The 16,947-nt window shown below is 59.1% G+C and overlaps 1 protein-coding gene across 1 annotated transcript; it reads right to left on the bottom strand.

Annotated features, from left to right (window-relative positions):
• Nucleotides 1-411: 411 nt before the first annotated feature.
• Nucleotides 412-9,966, bottom strand: PPM1J (protein phosphatase, Mg2+/Mn2+ dependent 1J). Its single transcript, XM_072844612.1, has 10 exons — nucleotides 9,696-9,966; nucleotides 8,169-8,295; nucleotides 7,298-7,621; nucleotides 6,628-6,740; nucleotides 5,021-5,105; nucleotides 3,296-3,414; nucleotides 3,003-3,066; nucleotides 2,723-2,830; nucleotides 2,394-2,545; nucleotides 412-2,098 (listed from the first exon to the last, which is right to left on the bottom strand). The coding sequence occupies exons 1-10, from the start codon at nucleotides 9,941-9,943 to the stop codon at nucleotides 1,951-1,953; spliced, it is 1,488 nt and encodes a 495-aa protein (XP_072700713.1). The 5' UTR covers nucleotides 9,944-9,966; the 3' UTR covers nucleotides 412-1,950.
• Between the last annotated feature and the right edge of the window lie 6,981 nt (nucleotides 9,967-16,947).

Genomic DNA, 16,947 nt, shown 5'->3' with positions numbered 1-16,947 from the left:
CGGTGCCTGCTGGTTTTCAATCCTCATCCAAGCCCGATGCAGCGCTCGCCAGCCAGGTCCTGTTTTGGGTTACTGACCCACCCCGCAGCCCCCTCCCTGCGGGCTGGCCATCGCCTGCTCCAGAGTGCCGTGCCCCTGCGCCCACCCCGGGCAAGGCCAGCCAGCAGCCCCCGGGCAGCACCGCACAGAGAGCCGCAGCACCGCAGCAGTTCCTGCTCCCCGTGGGCGCAGGAGGGATGCTCCTCGGGGTCTGGCCGGCGCCAAGGGCAGAGGGACAGCAGCTCACGTGGCTCTGCCTGGGCCCATTTGCTACCAAACCTGCCTACATAAATTAATCAGAGCTAATTGGCTTTTAGGTAAGTCGTCTTTGCAGGAGCTCTGCAAGAAAGACTTTGAAGTGGGATTGCAAGTGGCAAAACCTTTATTTAAACACACAGTGCTACGCGAGGACAGGCTCCCAGCCCCAGTATCACTCCCTGCTCCCTCCAGCGCAGAAGATGTCAACAGGTTAAAATCTCGCTGGATAACTTTCACTTCCCATTAAGTACACCCAGTTTATTTACATCTCGCCGATTACAAGAGACAAACAACATTCACCAGAGGTGACACTTGACAAGAGCTGGCTGTACCCAGTGACAGCAGGACGCAAACCCCGGGTGCCACGGAGCCTTTCCAAAACAAGGGACCACAGCCCAGCTCTCCCTGTCCCCACACTGCCAGGATGGGATCACCCCGCATGTTTTGGGAGGACGCAACGCTCTGCAGAGGTCCAGGAAGCGCATCCTCTGGGTCAGAGGTATGTGTGATGCAAAATAAGATGCTGTGCAGGGATCAACTGCTGCTACAGCTCTGCTCAGCACCAGCTTTGAGATTATTAAGAAAAAGGGGGGAGTTATCTCTCCCCCCCTTCTCCAGTCACAACCAAGCTGCTTTTATTGTGGGTTTCCAGCCCTCGGCTAAGCAGATCCATGCAGCATGTTTAAGCTGTTAAGCTTGGCTGAATAGGGCTGCTCTGTGTGCAACTGCTGCTCAGCAGTGGCCAACTTAGAACTTCTCAAAGATATAGACATATATTCATACAGACTCCACACAACAAGAAAGGATTTAGACATTTTCCAGCTCAGCTCCCCAGTTAATAACACATAATTGGCTCCAGAAACACAGCAGTGATCCAAGGCATGAAGAGGGGTGGGGGCAGAACCCGTGGCACAGCCAGCACAAGTGCAGTAGCTCATTCCTTCCCAGGGGCTCTCGGTGCGCTGCAGTGACCGAGCACTGCCCCGTCCTCCCAAACTGGAGACTAAGACAAGGTACGTGGCTGGGATGAAGGCGTGAGGGGCCCAAGAGGGCAAGCACAAAGCTGGGGTGTCAGTCGTGGGGGTCGCCCACCACCACACCACCCACAAGCGGACTTCTGCCGGGCTAAGCATTGCCGTGCTGCCGGCGGGGCTTCACCCCAGGCCACGGCCCGTCCTGGCCCCAGCACCCAGCCCCAACAGCAGCTTCGGTGTCACTGGTGCAAGTGTCACAGGGCAGGGGGAGAGGAGATGATAGCAGCAGCAAGCATACGCTTCTCCAGGTACGAGTGCCCCACCAGCCCGACAGCCAGCGCACCCAGGCCCAGGGCAAGGTGCAAAGGACGCACCAAGAAGCCAGGGAGGATTTAGGCTTTTCACAGCAATCAAGAAAGTGGCAGCACGAAAATAATCTCTTGACCCCAGTCCCTGCTCTCTGTCCAAGGCCCTTCCACCTCCGCCCAGGGCTGGGATGCAGCAGGTGGAGGGGGATGCTCTGGGCAGGGGCACAGCCAGAGGCTCCAGGTTTCTTACTCGTCTTGCGGTCGGCTCAGGAAACAAGTGCGTGGGGGAGAGGTGGCCCCGAGGCAGCACCGATGTCCCACTCGTCTCCATCCAGGCAAGGTGAGCCCCTCTGCCCCAGGCTCTTTGAGCATCACGTGTAGTTGCCCGGGCCGCCCAGAGGGATCACGAAGACAGAGATGTCATCACCAGAGCCCAGCTTGTCGTTGGCCAGCCGCCAGCCCCGCTCCTTCAGCACCCCCCTGGACCGCACCACCAGCTCCTGGGCCACCATGGTGTACCTGGGGGCAGAGCACAGCAGCTCAGCAGCAACGCCAGACCCCGCAAGACTCCCTGACGTGGCGTGCTGCAGTCCCTGGCAAGGAAGAAGCCAGAGAAGCTAGAGGTGCAGGAAAGGGTCCCTCGGAGAGGAGAGATCTAAGCTCAGATACGCAGATCCAGGGGAGCATTGCATGCTGCAGGGCAACAGCACCAGCCCCGAGACCAGAGGGACGTGTGGCCACAACACTGCTCCAAGGAGCAAGGAAGATGGTGCAGAGCAGGACATGCTCGTCCCCCTGCCCACTCTCAGCTCACCTGCACGGGTCGTTGGGCTCGTAGCTCGTCAGCACCTCCATCACCACGCTGGCCACCTCCTTATCGTTGGTGACATCCCAGAGCCCATCGGTGCCCAAGACCAGAATGTCATCGGGGCAGTGCTCGTACTGTGTAAGGTCGTAAACCCTGACCTAGCAAGCAACGGGGCAAGACGCAAGGGTGAGGGGCAGAGAGGCAGAGGAGGCTCCCGGAGAGCCCAGGCAAGCGCTGGCACTGCCCTGAACCACTGCGCTGGGCGCACCAGGGATCTGGTCACTCCGGCCATCGCAGGAACACCTGCACGCAGAGCGGCCGGCAGCCAGGCTCACCTCCGGGAAGCAGGACAGGAAAGGCTTGATGTGGATGTTGGAGCTGAACACCTTGAGGTCGTGGTCTCCCAGGCCCCGCGTGACCCCAATCGTGGCCATCATCCGAGCCTGGGGAATGACAAAACCAAAAGAAAACATTAAGCTGCTTCATCTTCATTCCCAGCCGAGAATTGATGGCACTGGAGCGGCAACAGCACAAGCAAAAACAGGCTGGAAACCCCTAATTCAGCGAGGGCAGGCGGGAAGCAACCCCTGCACAGCTCCTGCCACAGCACTTCACCTTTTTGCCTTCCCCATAGATAAGTGGAAACTTCAGGTCATCCTCTTCTATCTTTTTGTAAGCCCTGGTTAAAATAAGCCAGAGACAACGCGTCAGCAGGTGAAGGCTTCCAGCACCTCCCCTGCCCGCTGGGGACACAGCATTCCCCTGGGACCAGGCTCCTCCGAGCCCCGGGTACCCAGCCTGCCGCAGCCCCCGCCCCACGGGAAGGGATGCTGGAGCCGGGCGGCCGCGTGCAGTGGGACCCCAATGCCGCCCCTCGGCACGGAGCCTCCCGCGGGTCGGGGGGTTACCAGCCGTTCATGTTTTGGTCTCTGTACAACATCTTCTTCCCCAGCTCCTTGGGATGGATCCTGCGGGGGAACTCGAGGTGCGTGAACTCCTTCCCCAGCAGCTCGGGCCTCAGGAACGCCTGCGGGATGAAGCGGTGGCTCAGCCGTGGGGCCGGGAGGGCAGGATCCGCACAGCACCACCTGCCCCGCCATCCGGCACCGCCTCGCCAGGCACCGCCACCACGGCACGGGACCCGCCAGCCTGCCGGGACCTTGGCTATGGTGTTTCGTGGTGGGGATAACATCAGCTGCTCTGCTGCGGCTCAAACTGGTGGTGGTAAAGGAGCTTCAAACCACCCGTCTGCGCTACGCCCAGAGGGGAGACAAGAGCTGGGGACAGCCACGGCAACACCCAGCAAGAAGGTGAAGCTTTTGCATGGAGAGTTTTGGGAAGTAAGGATCTCCAAAAGGGATCAAAACCCAGCAAATTCCAGGAGAAGCTGGAATTTACCCAGGAGTCAGAGCTGGAAACCTCCCTGGACCCCAGGCTCAGCCCAGGGCACAGCACTTGCCCGAGGAAGACCCGGTGGGTCTTTTCAGAAACCATGTCCCGGCTGCAGCCGTGACGAGGGACAGGAGCAGCACAGAGCCCCTTCCCGGGGCAGCACAGCAGCCCAGGGCCCCCCGGAGCACAGCGTGCAGGGGACTGGGAACAGGGACAGCTTTGGAAAATGCAGATGGAGGAAGAAAGAGCTGAAAGAAAGGAGGAGAGCCCTCAGGAACACGGGAGGGTTCGGTGCAGAGGCATGGAGAGCCCTGTCCCGCTCCGGGGGGGGACCCTGACCACGGCCTGGGCACCGTGCAGGGGAGCAAGCGCGCGCCTGGCCCCCTGCCTGCGCTCTGCCCATCGCAGCCGGCTGGAGAGGATCCTGCTCACAGCGGTTTCCTCTTCTCGGTCATTCAAAAATAGATTCAAGAAAAAAATGCCTCAGTGTTTTTCCAAGTACATTGCAAGCCAGGAAATCACATCCAGCAAGACCTCCTCCAACACAAACGCCTCCTCCTCTGTGCTGCCATCAGAGAGGTCTTTATAACCTTAAAAAGTCTCCCTGTGTGGCACAGGGGGGTTCGTCCAGGCCAGGCAGGAGAGGGAGCTTTCGGGAAGAAAGCTAGAAACCCGCTGGCACACGTCAGCTCCCTGCCTCCCCAGGGAGCAGCCGGGGAAGAAACTAGGACTCGGCACAAGCGCTGCGGCTCCTTCGACCGTGCACGGGAGCACGACGAGTGGAGGGAGCAGAGCCGTGCTCCTCCCAGTCGCTGTGCAAGCCCACCCCGGGCAGGCGATGCTCCCTGTTCCCCGGGCAGGAGCAGGACAAGAGGGACCGAACTGGCTCCACGCAACCGTACCGAACCGGCCCCGTGCCGAGAGCCCGGGATCCCCAGGTCCTGGCCAGGCCAGGCTCGCAGGCACGGCCCCTCACGCCGATCCCGCAGCAAACCAGGGCTCCTCCAGCCACGAGATGCCCCCACGCCAGTGAGCCAGGGCAGGTCCCCTGTCCCAGCGCCTCTCCCCAGCCCAGCGAGCTGGCTGGGATGGACAAGTGCCATCAGCAGGTCCCAGCCATGGGGCTGCCCTCATCCCCCGGGACCCCACTAAGAAGGCAGCCCGGCAGGCAGCGCAGGGGGCTGGGAAGGGGCTGGGAGGTGGTTCAGCAGGAATGAGGTTAGAAGAAAGGTCTTTCTTACTAAAAATTGCAGCCTCTGCCTCTCTGTCTCTGGAGTAAACTCCCTGGACATTGGAATGATTTCCCCATTACGGATGATAATGGCCCTGCAATGAAACATGGAAGGATGAGATTAGAAAGGAGGAGAGGAGACGTGGCGGGGGAGCTAAGCCCAGCTCTCCGGGGCCAATTCCCTGCATGGCTGCCTAGGCGGTGCAACCCCTTCCCCTCCACTGCCTGCCCTCTTCCCAGCCCCGAGCTGGGGGCTGCTTGCTGGCTCCGCTGCAGGTGACCCCGCTAGCCCCACAGCCCCTGGACAGGCAGGGCATGCCTCCCTCCTGCGCAGGATAGGGGCAGGGAGGAAGAGAAAATGGAAGAGAAGCATGGGGCAGAGGGGAATGAAGCAGAGCAAACCAAAGGACAGGACATGGTTAGAAAAAGAGCAGCACAAAGGTGGTGAACCCTCCTTTAGAGGGGAGCCACACACAGGACGGGCAGAAATCGCCAGCAGCAGGACACGGGTGCAAGCGCCCGGCCCACACCAGCACTGCGGCTCGCTGCTGGGGCCAGTCCGATTGTTTGATGTGTTAAAAAAAAAAAAGTCTGATTATGAGATGTTTCTGGATGTCATGGGGGGAATCGAGGATCTCCAGCACCGGTGGCCCAGCTGTCGCCCCTGCTTGTCCTGCCTGGGGCTGCAGGTCTCTTCCAGGGACGCAGGGCCCGGCTGAGCCCAGCTCTGGCAGTGTCTGATGCCCAAGGAGGGAACACAGACCCTCGCCCAGAGGCACGGTTACAGCCTTGGGACCCCGTGCACGCTACCGTCCCGCACAGCCAGTGCCTGGCCGCTGCTGCCGTGGAGGGGCCCCACACCCAAAAGCAGAGGCACGAAGGATCTCCTCCTCTGTCCCAGAGCTGGAAGCACGTCCTCCAGCCTCAGACAATTTACCAGAGCCTGTACTTGCTGGCCTGACACTGCTGAGGACAAGCTAACCCTGCAGTAAATACAGGGCAATTCAAACCAGCTTCACCCTCAGCATCAGGTGGACTTGCCTTCCTGCCGTTGCTTTGGGGGGTATGAACACACCCAGGTGCAATTACAGTAACGCGCCCAAGGAAATGCATCTATCAGTCAAAATCCTTGGGGTCCAAGCTCCCGTGGGACTTGTCTGCACATAGATTTGCATGTCCTTCTCCTGAAACAGTTCACGGGTATGAAGTGTGCCCTAAAATGTCTTCTTGCACATTTTTTAAAGCCTTGCTGAGGGCAATTTTCACTCCCCAACTTGCAGCCCAGGCCAGCGCTGGCAGCAGGGGCTGGGGTGTGATCCAGAACCATCTGGGAAGCAGACAGGACGCTGCCAGGAAGGAAGGGAGCAAGTCCCAGATTTTGAGAAGCGATTCTGCAGCAAACGTGGAGATCACGGCAGGGCACACTGTCCCTGGGCCGTGCAGGCAGGCAGGGGGTGGCTCTGCCTGGTCCTGCTGCCTCTGCCCTCTCCAAGACAGCCCAGCTTCAGGGACGGAGCGGGGTGCTCCTGGCCAGCCATGCCTCCAGCACTGCCCTGCTCTACCGGGGCGCTCCCCAGTTACCGGGCAAAAGGCGGGGGCTGCCCAGTGGAGCCGTACCTGCTGTCACCGGCATTGGCCACGTAGAACTTGCCCATGAGGTAGACGGCAGCCAGGGCGCAGCAGCCCCCAGACAGGCGCTGGGACACTCGCTCCCGCTCGATCTGGTCGTCCTGGGGAGACAGAGAGCAGCTCCAGGCAGGGCAGGCGGGAGGCCCCACGCCAGCAAGCAAAGCTGCAAGCAGCCCAAAATAGTGCCCGGCTGCTCCAGCAGCACGTCAGCTGCGGGCTGAGCGGAGACCCGCTCCAGGTGGGGAGCGGCGGCCAGCTGGGGCCCGGGCACCTTTCCCCACACAGCCCAGGGGCTGCGGCAGGGCTGGGGGGCAAGGGTCCTGCGGGGCAGCCAGGGACACGGCTTCACCGGGGCAGTGGAGAGGGCAGGAAAGAGCAAGAGAGGAGCGGAGCAGCTGGGACTGCTGGAATGAAGCGCAATGAAGCCTTCTGCACCCACGCAGGTCCAGAGCCCAAAGCCTCTGCGTCCTGAACCCCCCAAATATGGGAGAGCATTGCAGTGCCCTCTCCGAGACCGTCCCGCTAGGAGCCCTCACTGCAGCCCCCTCCTTGCTGCAGAGCTGCCTTTTGCCAGAGGGGACGAGCCAATGCTGACAGAGACAGCAAAGAGATGCTCCCAGGGATACCCGGGCATCCCTGCAGGCAGGGGCTCGCTCACCATGTGCTTAAAGGCGTTCTCGATGGCACCGATCACCAGGCTCTCGTGAGAGACCGCTTTCTCCAGGTGAAACCGCGGCACAGCATCGTTGGGGACGTCCCCATCGTCCTCGGTGAGGGGCACCTGGCTCAGCTCCACCGGGCCGGCCCTTGCATCGTGCGGGAGGCAGATGGGAGGCGGAGAGGGGTCCTGCAGGATGTCCACGAGGTCCCGAAGCTGCTCACAGATGTGCAGGTGGAGCCTCTTGGATGCCATGACAGCAGCACCGCTGCCCGCATGGCCGTCAAACAAGGCCCAGTAGTGGAAATAAAAACCCTTCCTGCCCTGCGGGGAGAGACAGCAAGGTTTAGCGAGGCTGTGGAGAAGCAGATGGGATGGGGAATTCAGAGCAGCTGGGGTCACTAGCTGAGGACAGTGACACAGGGCTTTGCCTCCAGCTCACGGGTCCCAGGCCAGCGCGGGCAGGAGCGATGTGGGCAGCTGATCAAGGGTGTCTGGACACGGCCGGTCCCTGGCTCGAGCCCAGCCCTGCGTCAGACACCTTGTGCTGCCAGCAGCGCGTCTCCAGCAGCCGGCTCCTCCAAAGGGGAGGCACGACGGGGCCAGCGTGGCAGCCACCTCCGCAGCTCGCCAGGGCACTCGGGCCAGAGGCCTCCCCGGGCCAGCGGCCTCCCCGGGCCAGCCAGCCCTGGTGCAGGCCAGAGAGGACGGTGGCAGGAGCTGGCAGGGAGCAGGGGCAGCCGGTCTGGGACCCAAGGGAACCCCCGGGGAGGCGGCGGTGCGCACACATTGCCACGTGCCCCATCTCGTGTCCTGCCGCCGGGCATCCTCCCTGTCGTGTCCCTGCTTGCGCACGAGCCCCGGCTCTCACCCTGTCCAGCTCCCCACCGCCTTCCCCGGACGGCAGCCGGCCCCTCGGGCTGGGCCTCCTCTCCACAAACACCACCTCACAGCACGCCTGGTCCTCGTTGTGCTGGCTCTTCCCCGCGTTTATCACCCTGCCAGGAGGAAACAAGGTATAAAGGCTCTTTCTTTCACACCATGCTCCAGCAGAGGCCACCCCGCAGCACCTCATCCCCCCCGACCCCCATTCGTGCCCCCAGGTCCCCGGGGGGCGATCTCTGCAGTGCTCCTGCCCTGTCTGGGGCAGCAGCAGCCAGGCGAGGAGACGTCCCAGACCAGTTGCAGGGGTTGCTCTGGGGCCAGCAGCAGTACTCACTCCCACAGCACAGCTGGGTCCAGGGGAGAGCAGCCGTCCAGGCATCCACCGAGAGAGGTGACCAGAAAAAGCAGGGGGGTTTGCTGCAGGTCCCTAGCACTGCCCCAAGCACAGCAATTGCCTGAAAACCTGCACCAGCCCCAACGCACACACACCCAACTGGGACTCACGGGCTCTCAGCAAAGGGATTACAGCCTCATCCGTGTCCCATCGCACCCACCACCTCTCAGAGGGAGCAGGTCCCTCAGAGGAGGGACGGCAATGAAGATGAAACCAGCAGAACTTCTGCACAAAGCTTCACACTAACTTTTCACAGGCTATGCTGGCAAAGCAGATTTCAGGTCTAGATTGCAAAACCTGCTCACGGGAGGAAGCTGTAAACATGCACAACAGGATGAGCTCTTTGGGCACAGACTTTTCAAGTGGTTTGCAGAAAGAAGTCTTGGGCGACAGAAGAGAAGTCCTGCTGCTGAGCAGAGGGTGGTTTTTGCTCCGGGTGGTTTTTGCTCTGGGTACTCCTACCCCAGTGCCTCCTGGGGCAAATTAACAGCTCAAAAAGCTCCCTAGGATAGCAGGAAGATCAGCTTGAGCAAGGGACGCGGGAGTGGACTGACAGCACTGAGCAGCAAAGGTGGCCTTCAAAGCCTGACCTTCCCCGCCTGCCTCCAGCTAAGGGCGAAACTCGCAGTGAGTAAAAGGAGAACAGAATCAGGCCCTTGAAGGGGAAGTCGAAATCGGGTCCCACTCCCAAGACAGCTTCAATTCCCTCCTCCCCCCGAGTCCTGCGAGAGCCGCAGCAGTTCCCGCACCCCTCGGTGTCAGTTCCCCATCAGCGGGACCGGGTCTTGTGCGGACAAGCGCAGAAAACAAAAACGACAGAGGAGCTCGAGAGCCTCGGGGACGGGCAGGAGCGCAAACCCGCGCCGGTGCCTCTCCCAGCCGCAGGCATTAAAGAGCAAGCGTCCCGCCCGCTACTTCTGCGCAAGCGAGCGCGGCTCCTCGCCGGCCGGCTGCGACCCCGCTCCGCCCCCGGGATCCCGCTCCGCCGCCGAGCGCGGCCGGTCCCACCCTCCCCGGGTGCAAAGCCCCCGGCCGGAGCGCGTCCAGCCGCGGGCAGCCCCGGCCCCGAGGGCGCCCGGCCCCGGCCCCGGCCCCGGCCCCGGCCCCGGCCCCGCTCACTCGGCGTAGCCCGTGCTCCAGGGCAGGCGGCGGCGGCCGTCGCGGGGGCTCTGCACCGCCCGGCCCGCGTGGTCGTCGGCGCGGCGGAGCTCCTCGGGCGTCAGCTGGAGGAAGGCCGGCCGGCAGAAGGCGGCGCCCGCCGGCGACCCCCGGTCCCCGCCCCGGGGCTCCGCGGGGGGCTGCCCGCCCGCCCCCGCGCCCAGCCCCGCCACCAGCTGCGCCACGGCGGCGCGCACCCGCAGCAGCATGCCCGGCCGGGCCGGGCCGCGCCGCGCCGCGCCGGGCCGGGCCGGGCCGTGCCCGCCGCCCCGCCCCGCGGCCCGCCCCGCTCCCCCGCGCCTTCCGCCCCGGCAGGCGGGGGGGGGCCGGCGGCGCGGCCCCGCGGCTGCTCGGTACGCAGGGCCGGGCCGGGTCCCAGCCCGCCGAGCCTCCCGGCAGCCGGCCCAGGCGGAGGGAGAGCCCTCACGGGGATCGCCCGAAACGCCGCCGGGAGCTCCGGCGCGGAGCTGCCGGCCCGGCGGCCCTGGGAAAGGCTTTTCCCGGCTGCGGCGGGCAGAGGGGGAGCAGGGAGAGGGGGCTCGGGGGAGGCGGGCTCGCCCTGCCCACGCGTGGCCGTTCCCCTGCCTGTGCTTTGCCGGCAGAAGAGCAGATGGGTTTCCCGGCTGGATCTTCCCAGGGCTCCCGCAGAGCCACCTACTCCGAGACAACATCCCCTTCCCGTCACAGGTGCTTTGTCACTCTCCCTGCGCCCATCAGTGACACCCAACCCACTCGCAGCCATGCCAGGCTATTAATAAACAGCCAGCCTGCGGAGGAGCAAGGAGTTAACGTGAGAGGACCGACGGCGGAATCTCTCCCTTCCACCCTGGCTGCTGTACTCCAGCACTGACCTGGATGCAGATTTAGCTGACCCAGAACAACACATTCCCATGTGGGAACGAGGGGAAGATCTGGTGGTTCAAACAGCATCACTCACACAGCCCGGCCTCAGCACCTCCCTGCCTCTGAGTTCCTATGACAACAAAAACCCTGCTGAAAAAACACAGTATTTGCCTACTGTAAAGTAAAATTGAGGCTATTTCCTACGACTGGTGTGCCCCAGTGCTCTCAGCTCCCCAGAGGAACCATTTATTCCTTTCCACGCAGGGCTTCTGCACCGCAAGGTCGGAGCAGAAGCAGGGCTCTCACCGCTGGCTCTGGAAAGCCCTCCGTGCTTTAGCTGCCGCCTTCTTCGGCCAGAGCTCTTCTAACTGTACCAGGCTATTAAGATTGCCCTATAGAAGTTCTTCAGTGCTCCCTATACTCCCATCATCTAACTCCTAGCTTTAAGCTATTCAACAGCCTGACTTTTTAAGATCCTCACATACCCACATCCCCTTTCCCGCTCTGCTTTCCGCTGCCCCCTCGCACACCCCTCTTTGAAGCTGCTGCTTCATTTCCCGCCTTGCCTTGCACCCCCTGCTCACCAGGGTGTCCCAGCTGTTGCTTGGCTCCAGTTAAAGCGTTCCCTGATAAATATGTCCCTGCTCCCCCATTACGGGTGCTACAAGACTGAGGGAGAGAGCTAGAAGCAGCTCTGACCCGTAGTTCTTGGCATTAGAAGCCTAGCTAAGATGCAGGCGGGTTTATTAGCAGATGTATGTATGTTTCTTCATTGCATCTTGTGTTAGCGGGTCAGTTTTCATCATAGCTTCGTATCGTTAATTGCAGCAATCCCTGACCTCCTGTGTAAGCTGCTCTGCTGCCAGCACCGAGCTGCCCAGGTAAGAGCATTCCCCTGCTCAGAGCTTTTGTTCCTCCTCGCAGGGCCCGTGCCCCTTCCCCAGCAGGAGCTGCGTGTCCTTGTGCCTCGGGGTGGGCTGCAGCCGCCCCCAGCGCCTCTGCCAGCCCCTCGCTGCCCTCCTGCACCCCTGAGCCTGCAAGGGGGGGAGCTGCAAGGGGGGGAGCTGCAGGGAGCCGAGGGGGCGCTGGGTGGCGACACAGCCTGCGCTGCGCTGCGGCCCCGGCCCCGGCTGCGCGGCCCCGGCCCCGGCTGCGCGGCCCCGAGCCCCGGGGAGGCCGGGCCGCGGCGGGTGGAAGGGAAGAGCTGCCGGGGAGCGGGCTGCGGCTGGCTGCACCGAAGGTGAAGGCCGTCAGCCGTCCTCCTGCCCTTCTCTCGGGGGCGGTGGCAAGGGTGGAAAGGCCGACTGCCTGGGAAATAGCCACGTACAAGTGCCTCCAGAACTCCCTGGCTCGCTCAGCTCGGTGCAGCTCTAGGAGCCTCTCTGGGGTTTATCACAGCCGGGGGGCCAGGGAGCCCTGTGGTTTGGCTGGGTTTGCGGCCCTGCGCACGCACAGGTTGCACAGCTTCGTGTATTTCTGGCACTAGCTCCCCATCTTGTTCCTCACGCCCCTCCGGTGCCTTCTGGCTGTGCGTGTGCTCCCGAGCTGGGAGCCCTGGGGCTGCCCCAGCATGGCCGGGAGCTGTGGTGGGCTGGGGGGCAGTGGGCCAGGGGCCAACTGGGGGCAGCTGTGCCAGCCCAGAGGCCAGCACCCCTCCGGTCCCTCTCCAGCAGCCCTGGGTCCTCTCTCTTTGCTCCAGGTGCCTTCCCCCTTACGGCATCTCTGTCCCGCTGCTGGTCACGCAGGGGGGTCTCAAATATTATGAGTGCAATGTCCTTTGTGTTATTAAGGTTGAAAATCACTGGATTCTCTGGGGAATGTTTCTCTCCTCTGTAGGGCTGCCAATCTGCCCCGTACTGCTGAGTCACTAGGATGCTTTCCTTGGAAAGAAGGAAATGACAGTTTCCAAAATGACTTCTGTGTAAGGCTGATCCTGTTTCGTATTTGTCACTTCCTTTACACTAAGCACTGCATGGAAAGAATGGTCTGACATAAAAACACGCTGCAAGAATGCTCCCTGAAACAATGCAATGCTAAGAACTCTTTTCCAAGAAAGAGGGCTACGTTTCCTCCTATTCATCCCGCCTGCCAGCTCAATGTGAAGTTTCCTCCTTGTCTCGGAGCCTGGTGTTCCCCTTCGCAAGGCTGCCTGGCACAAGACCTGTGCGTGTGCCTGGGGACGCCGACAGTTACGGGCTGAGTCAGACTACGAGCTTGGGCAGGCAAGTGCCAGTAAATGGCCACTTCAGATGTCAGCGGCTCTGCCCTCTGCCCGTCCCACCCTTCCCACTCGGGATGCTTGTGCTTTCCCTGCTCCCATCTCGCCCACGGCGTCCCTCCCTGCCTGAGCACAGGGCCGGGCACTCACCCTCCATGGGAATGGCTTCAGGCGAGGCTTCAGTGCTTCATTTGGCAGACCCGCTGTCCTGCGTGGTTCCTACCAAAGCCACCAGCTTTCTGCTTCCAGACTCGGCTCTGGAGACACTTCTCCACCCCCAGGCTGCACCGAGCTCCTTTTAGCAAAAGGAAGTTGCAGCAACTGCCTTCCAGTGGTGCAAAGCCGGGGGGGCTTTCTCCTGCAGCCTCCGGAGCTGTTGGGGTTGCTCAGGCTGATCTAAACCCAGGGTTTCTGTGTAGCTCAGCATCATTTGAGGGTTGCTGCTGGACCTGGACACTGGTGTTTCCTCTACTTCTTCAGCTGGGTGCCTGCCTGCCCACAGCTCCCGGGAGAGGATAAACTCTCGGGTCCTCCCCTCCCTCCCTAACCCCCGAGGGTTTGCCTATGCAGAATAGAGGGGATGTAAGGTTATGACATCTTTGCTGTTTCTGGAAAAAGCTATGTGAAAATGGTGATGAAAATGATTCCTTTTAATTTCCAGGGAGGGACTGGGGGAACAATTTTCCAAAGCCCTCTTTAAATTAAAAGCTTTGTTTCAAAGGAGTGAAGATTTAATTCCTTTCAAAAAAATTTGTTTTTCTTTGAGAAGAGCAGCCCTTTGGCTGGTTCTACCCGTCTCTGTGCAGGGCAAGAGGAGCTGAGCTCACCAGGGCAGCAGCCCCGTGTGAATGAGGAGGAAGTGGCTGTGCATGGGGAGCACTGGCACTGGGACCAATAATCCCCTGCCAGCCTGCTGCCGTGATAAACGCTGATTTAAAAACTAGTAACACAGGAATTAGGCTTAAATTATGCTATTTTGCTTTATTTCTTGTGCAACTGCTTAGCATTAAAAAAGCCTAAGTTCCATCCTTCAGCTATGTTGCTGAGCCCCAAAGGAGGTAGGACGAAGCCAGGGATATTTCTTTGTGAAAGAATGACATGTTGGTGGCATTTAAGCCAGAACAGAAGTAAATTAAACATCTAGATCATAAAAGTACCAGAGGATGTTTTAAAATAGGCTCTTTGCAGCAGTGCATTAGTTGACTGCACAGCTTTGCTGTGTAATGAGCAATATATTAATTTATAATTAGTGTAATACAGTGAAGCTCAGCAAATAGCTCTGTGCACTCTGGATAATTCATCAACAGAAGAAGCAGCTCTTAATGGTTTCCAAGGTTTGCCTGTCCCCTGTAATTAGGAAGTTCAGAATTTATTGTTATTTCTTTTAAGGGATAATTTGATTGCAACCACACATCCTTATTCCATGTCTGTTCCTGCTCGAGTGCAGAAAAGCCTTTGGAGCGTCGCAGCTCAGGGTATGCGACCTCTCTGCAGGTTGTTGGAGTCAGTGTTTTGCAGACCAGATGACCTGGGGTTGGTGCAGATTTCCTGCAGGCTTTTACCCTCGCCTCTCCCTCACAGATTAACCTCCTTGGGTCACTTGGCTTTTCCCCCTCTGCTGCTACCAAACTGCCTTACCCTTTTCACATCGCCCGAGGGATCTTTATGCTAAATTCTGCTCTCAAAGCCTTCCTGAGTCTCCTGTTCTTGTATAACATCACCTGACAGTAGAAATACAGAAGGACAATAATGAATGTGTGATAATAAGGCTAATTGGGATTTATGGAGCCTTTGGGGATTTTGTTTTTTCGGTTTGGAAGCTCAGACCCACATCCCAGAGGATGCAGGGACCTGGAGCAGGACCTATCCCTGCCTGTGTGGCGGGTGCCCAGGCTCCCTGGAGAGCCTCCCTCCTGCACCGCTGTATTGTCAGGCTGGGAATCCGCACTGAAATTCCCTGTTGTCAGCAAAGTCTTCTGAAAAGAGAACAAAATCCTCAGACCCGGGTACTCTGTGCTGAGGCAGCCTGGAGGCACCGGTGCCTTGTCAGAGGAAGTGGATAAATAAGCTTGAATCTTAATGCAGTGACCCACTGAAAATGGGATGTGAGAAATCTTCCCCAGGAATAAAATGTCAAGAGTTCTGCTTTTTCCAGCTTTAATAAAATTTGTATGCCTCTGCCTATTAGCAGCTGCAGATAAGTTGATGGCATTGAGGATTTAAAGTCTTCTGGCATGCCCATCTGCCTCGGCGTAACCGCCTAACCCAAGCCCTTGTCGTAAACTCTGAGTTTTCTTCCTGGAAAAAAAGCCGGTCGGTCATCTAGAGAGTACAGAAGGGTTCCAGGTATGTCGACAGCCATCCAGTCTAAGGGGAAATGATCGCTTACGCGGTAGCAGGAGTGTTCATCACTAAGATTTTTCCGGTGGAGTTCCTTTCCTTGCCAAACTCATCTTGTTACGGATACTAAGAACTTTTTTGCCCACAGTAAAATAACGGGCTCCTTGGAGGGTCACAGCCAGGGAAGAGAGCACTGCTGAAGGCGGCTGCTGGACAGTCGAACGAGAAGTTGCGGGGAGCAGGAATTACCGTGTTCACTTCCAGTGGAATTTAAAGGAAATCTGTTTTACTGAAGTCTTAATTCTTCCCCTGCATTGAAATGCTGTGATGTGGAAAGCAGCAAGTTTGTGTTTCTGTACCATTACATCAATAAAGAGCTTGATTTTTGCAGGCTTCCTTATTGAATAATCTGGCCTAATTTAATTGGAATTTGGCTGGTGTGGAAGGTAGTTTTGATTGCATTTGCTCTTGATCATTTCCATTAAAACTTTGTGATCTGAAAAGTAAAACGTTTGTATTTACTTATCATAGCAATAGAGACCTGAATTGGCAGGCTCCCTGTCAAATTACCTGATTAATAGAAACAGCAGATTTAATTTAGTTTCATATTGATTTTTGTCATTATTATTAAAACCTTCTGATCTGAAGAATGAGATGCTTGTATTTCCTTAATATCTTATTACTGGGGTTTGGGTTAATCTTGTAGAGCTTTTACCTCTTCTTTTGAGCAACCAAGTCTCATTAATTGGAATTTAACGTAAGGCAATTTTGACTCTAAAAAGCGGGGAAAAGAACTCTGTTCCCTCAGACAAAATAGCAAAGAAACCTATTGTTATCATGGGCCTCTTAAACCCAGGGGTACTTTCCCCTGGCTCCCTGTGTGCATTTTGGGGTGACTTTTCCCCCAGGGAAGAGGCCAAGGTCTCAGGTCCCCCGGGAGCTGGTGAGTCACCTCGGGGCATCTGCTGTGGAGCCTGGGCACGGGGTGGCTGTGCCAGGGACCCTGCTCAGGGGAGGCTGCCTGGGGCCGGGCTCTGTCTCTGCCTCCCGGCCATGCCCTGCTCTCTGCTTTCACCAGCACTAATGGCTTTTACTGCTCCGAACTGGAGATGTGATAAATCAAACTAGGATTAAGGAGAGCCAAGTCTGGGCTTCTGCTATGGATGCACAAAGGGAAGCGAAACCTTCCTTGGTGGGGGAAACTGTCTCTGCCCTCCATCCTTTCCCAGGAAAAAAAGTGGGAACACCCGCTGCAAGGTGCTGCGGAGGCACTGAGAGGCTGTGGTTTGCTCTGAGTGGCTGCAGAAACCTGCTTGGATCAGGGGAAGGAAAACAGGTCAGATGATGAGGCTTGTCAGAGGCGTGGAGAGCCAGAGGAGCAGAAGCCACGGCCCTGGGAAGCGGGGCCGGCTGAGAGCCAGCACACACCAAGGCCACAGGCGAGGGTGCCGGGTGACAGCGAGGAGCTCGGCTTGGCGCTGGCCTGTAATGTCCCTGGGTGTGCAGAGAGCGAGCTGCCGCTCCAGCCGCGCTCGGAGGCTACAGGGCTTGTACAAACCTGGGGGCCAGTGGGAACCTGGCGAGGATGGCCCGAATGTAGTGCTTTGCTGGGGCTTTCAGCAGAGCCCTCTCCAAGGGCTGGTGCCCAGGTGGGGAGAAGGGATGCACGAAGGCTTCGGTGATCTCATGGAAAGAAAATAGGTGTGAGATTTGCAAACTGCTTGCACATGGTTTGTCTGAACAGCTGCCATTGATCTGTAACTCATACTGGTCTTGGAAATCACTCAGAGCTTCCAGATGAGTGGTGGCTTG

The sequence above is a fragment of the Ciconia boyciana genome, chromosome 23 (assembly GCF_034638445.1).
Source record: "Ciconia boyciana chromosome 23, ASM3463844v1, whole genome shotgun sequence".
In the NCBI taxonomy this organism is placed as follows: Eukaryota; Metazoa; Chordata; class Aves; order Ciconiiformes; family Ciconiidae; genus Ciconia; species Ciconia boyciana.
The sequence above is the reverse complement of the archived record's forward strand: the minus strand, read 5'-3'. Positions and strand labels throughout refer to the sequence as shown.

Excerpts from the sequence above, each read along its gene's own strand:
- PPM1J (XM_072844612.1), bottom strand. The coding sequence starts at position 9,943 with ATGCTGCTGCGGGTGCGCGCCGCCGTGGCGCAGCTGGTGGCGGGGCTG. Across the intron at positions 7,622-8,168 it reads GCGGTGGGGAGCTGGACAGG|GGCAGGAAGGGTTTTTATTT; the intron begins GTGAGAGCCGGG and ends CTCTCCCCGCAG. Across the intron at positions 3,415-5,020 it reads GGCAGAGGCTGCAATTTTTA|GCGTTCCTGAGGCCCGAGCT; the intron begins GTAAGAAAGACC and ends TTCATCCCGCAG.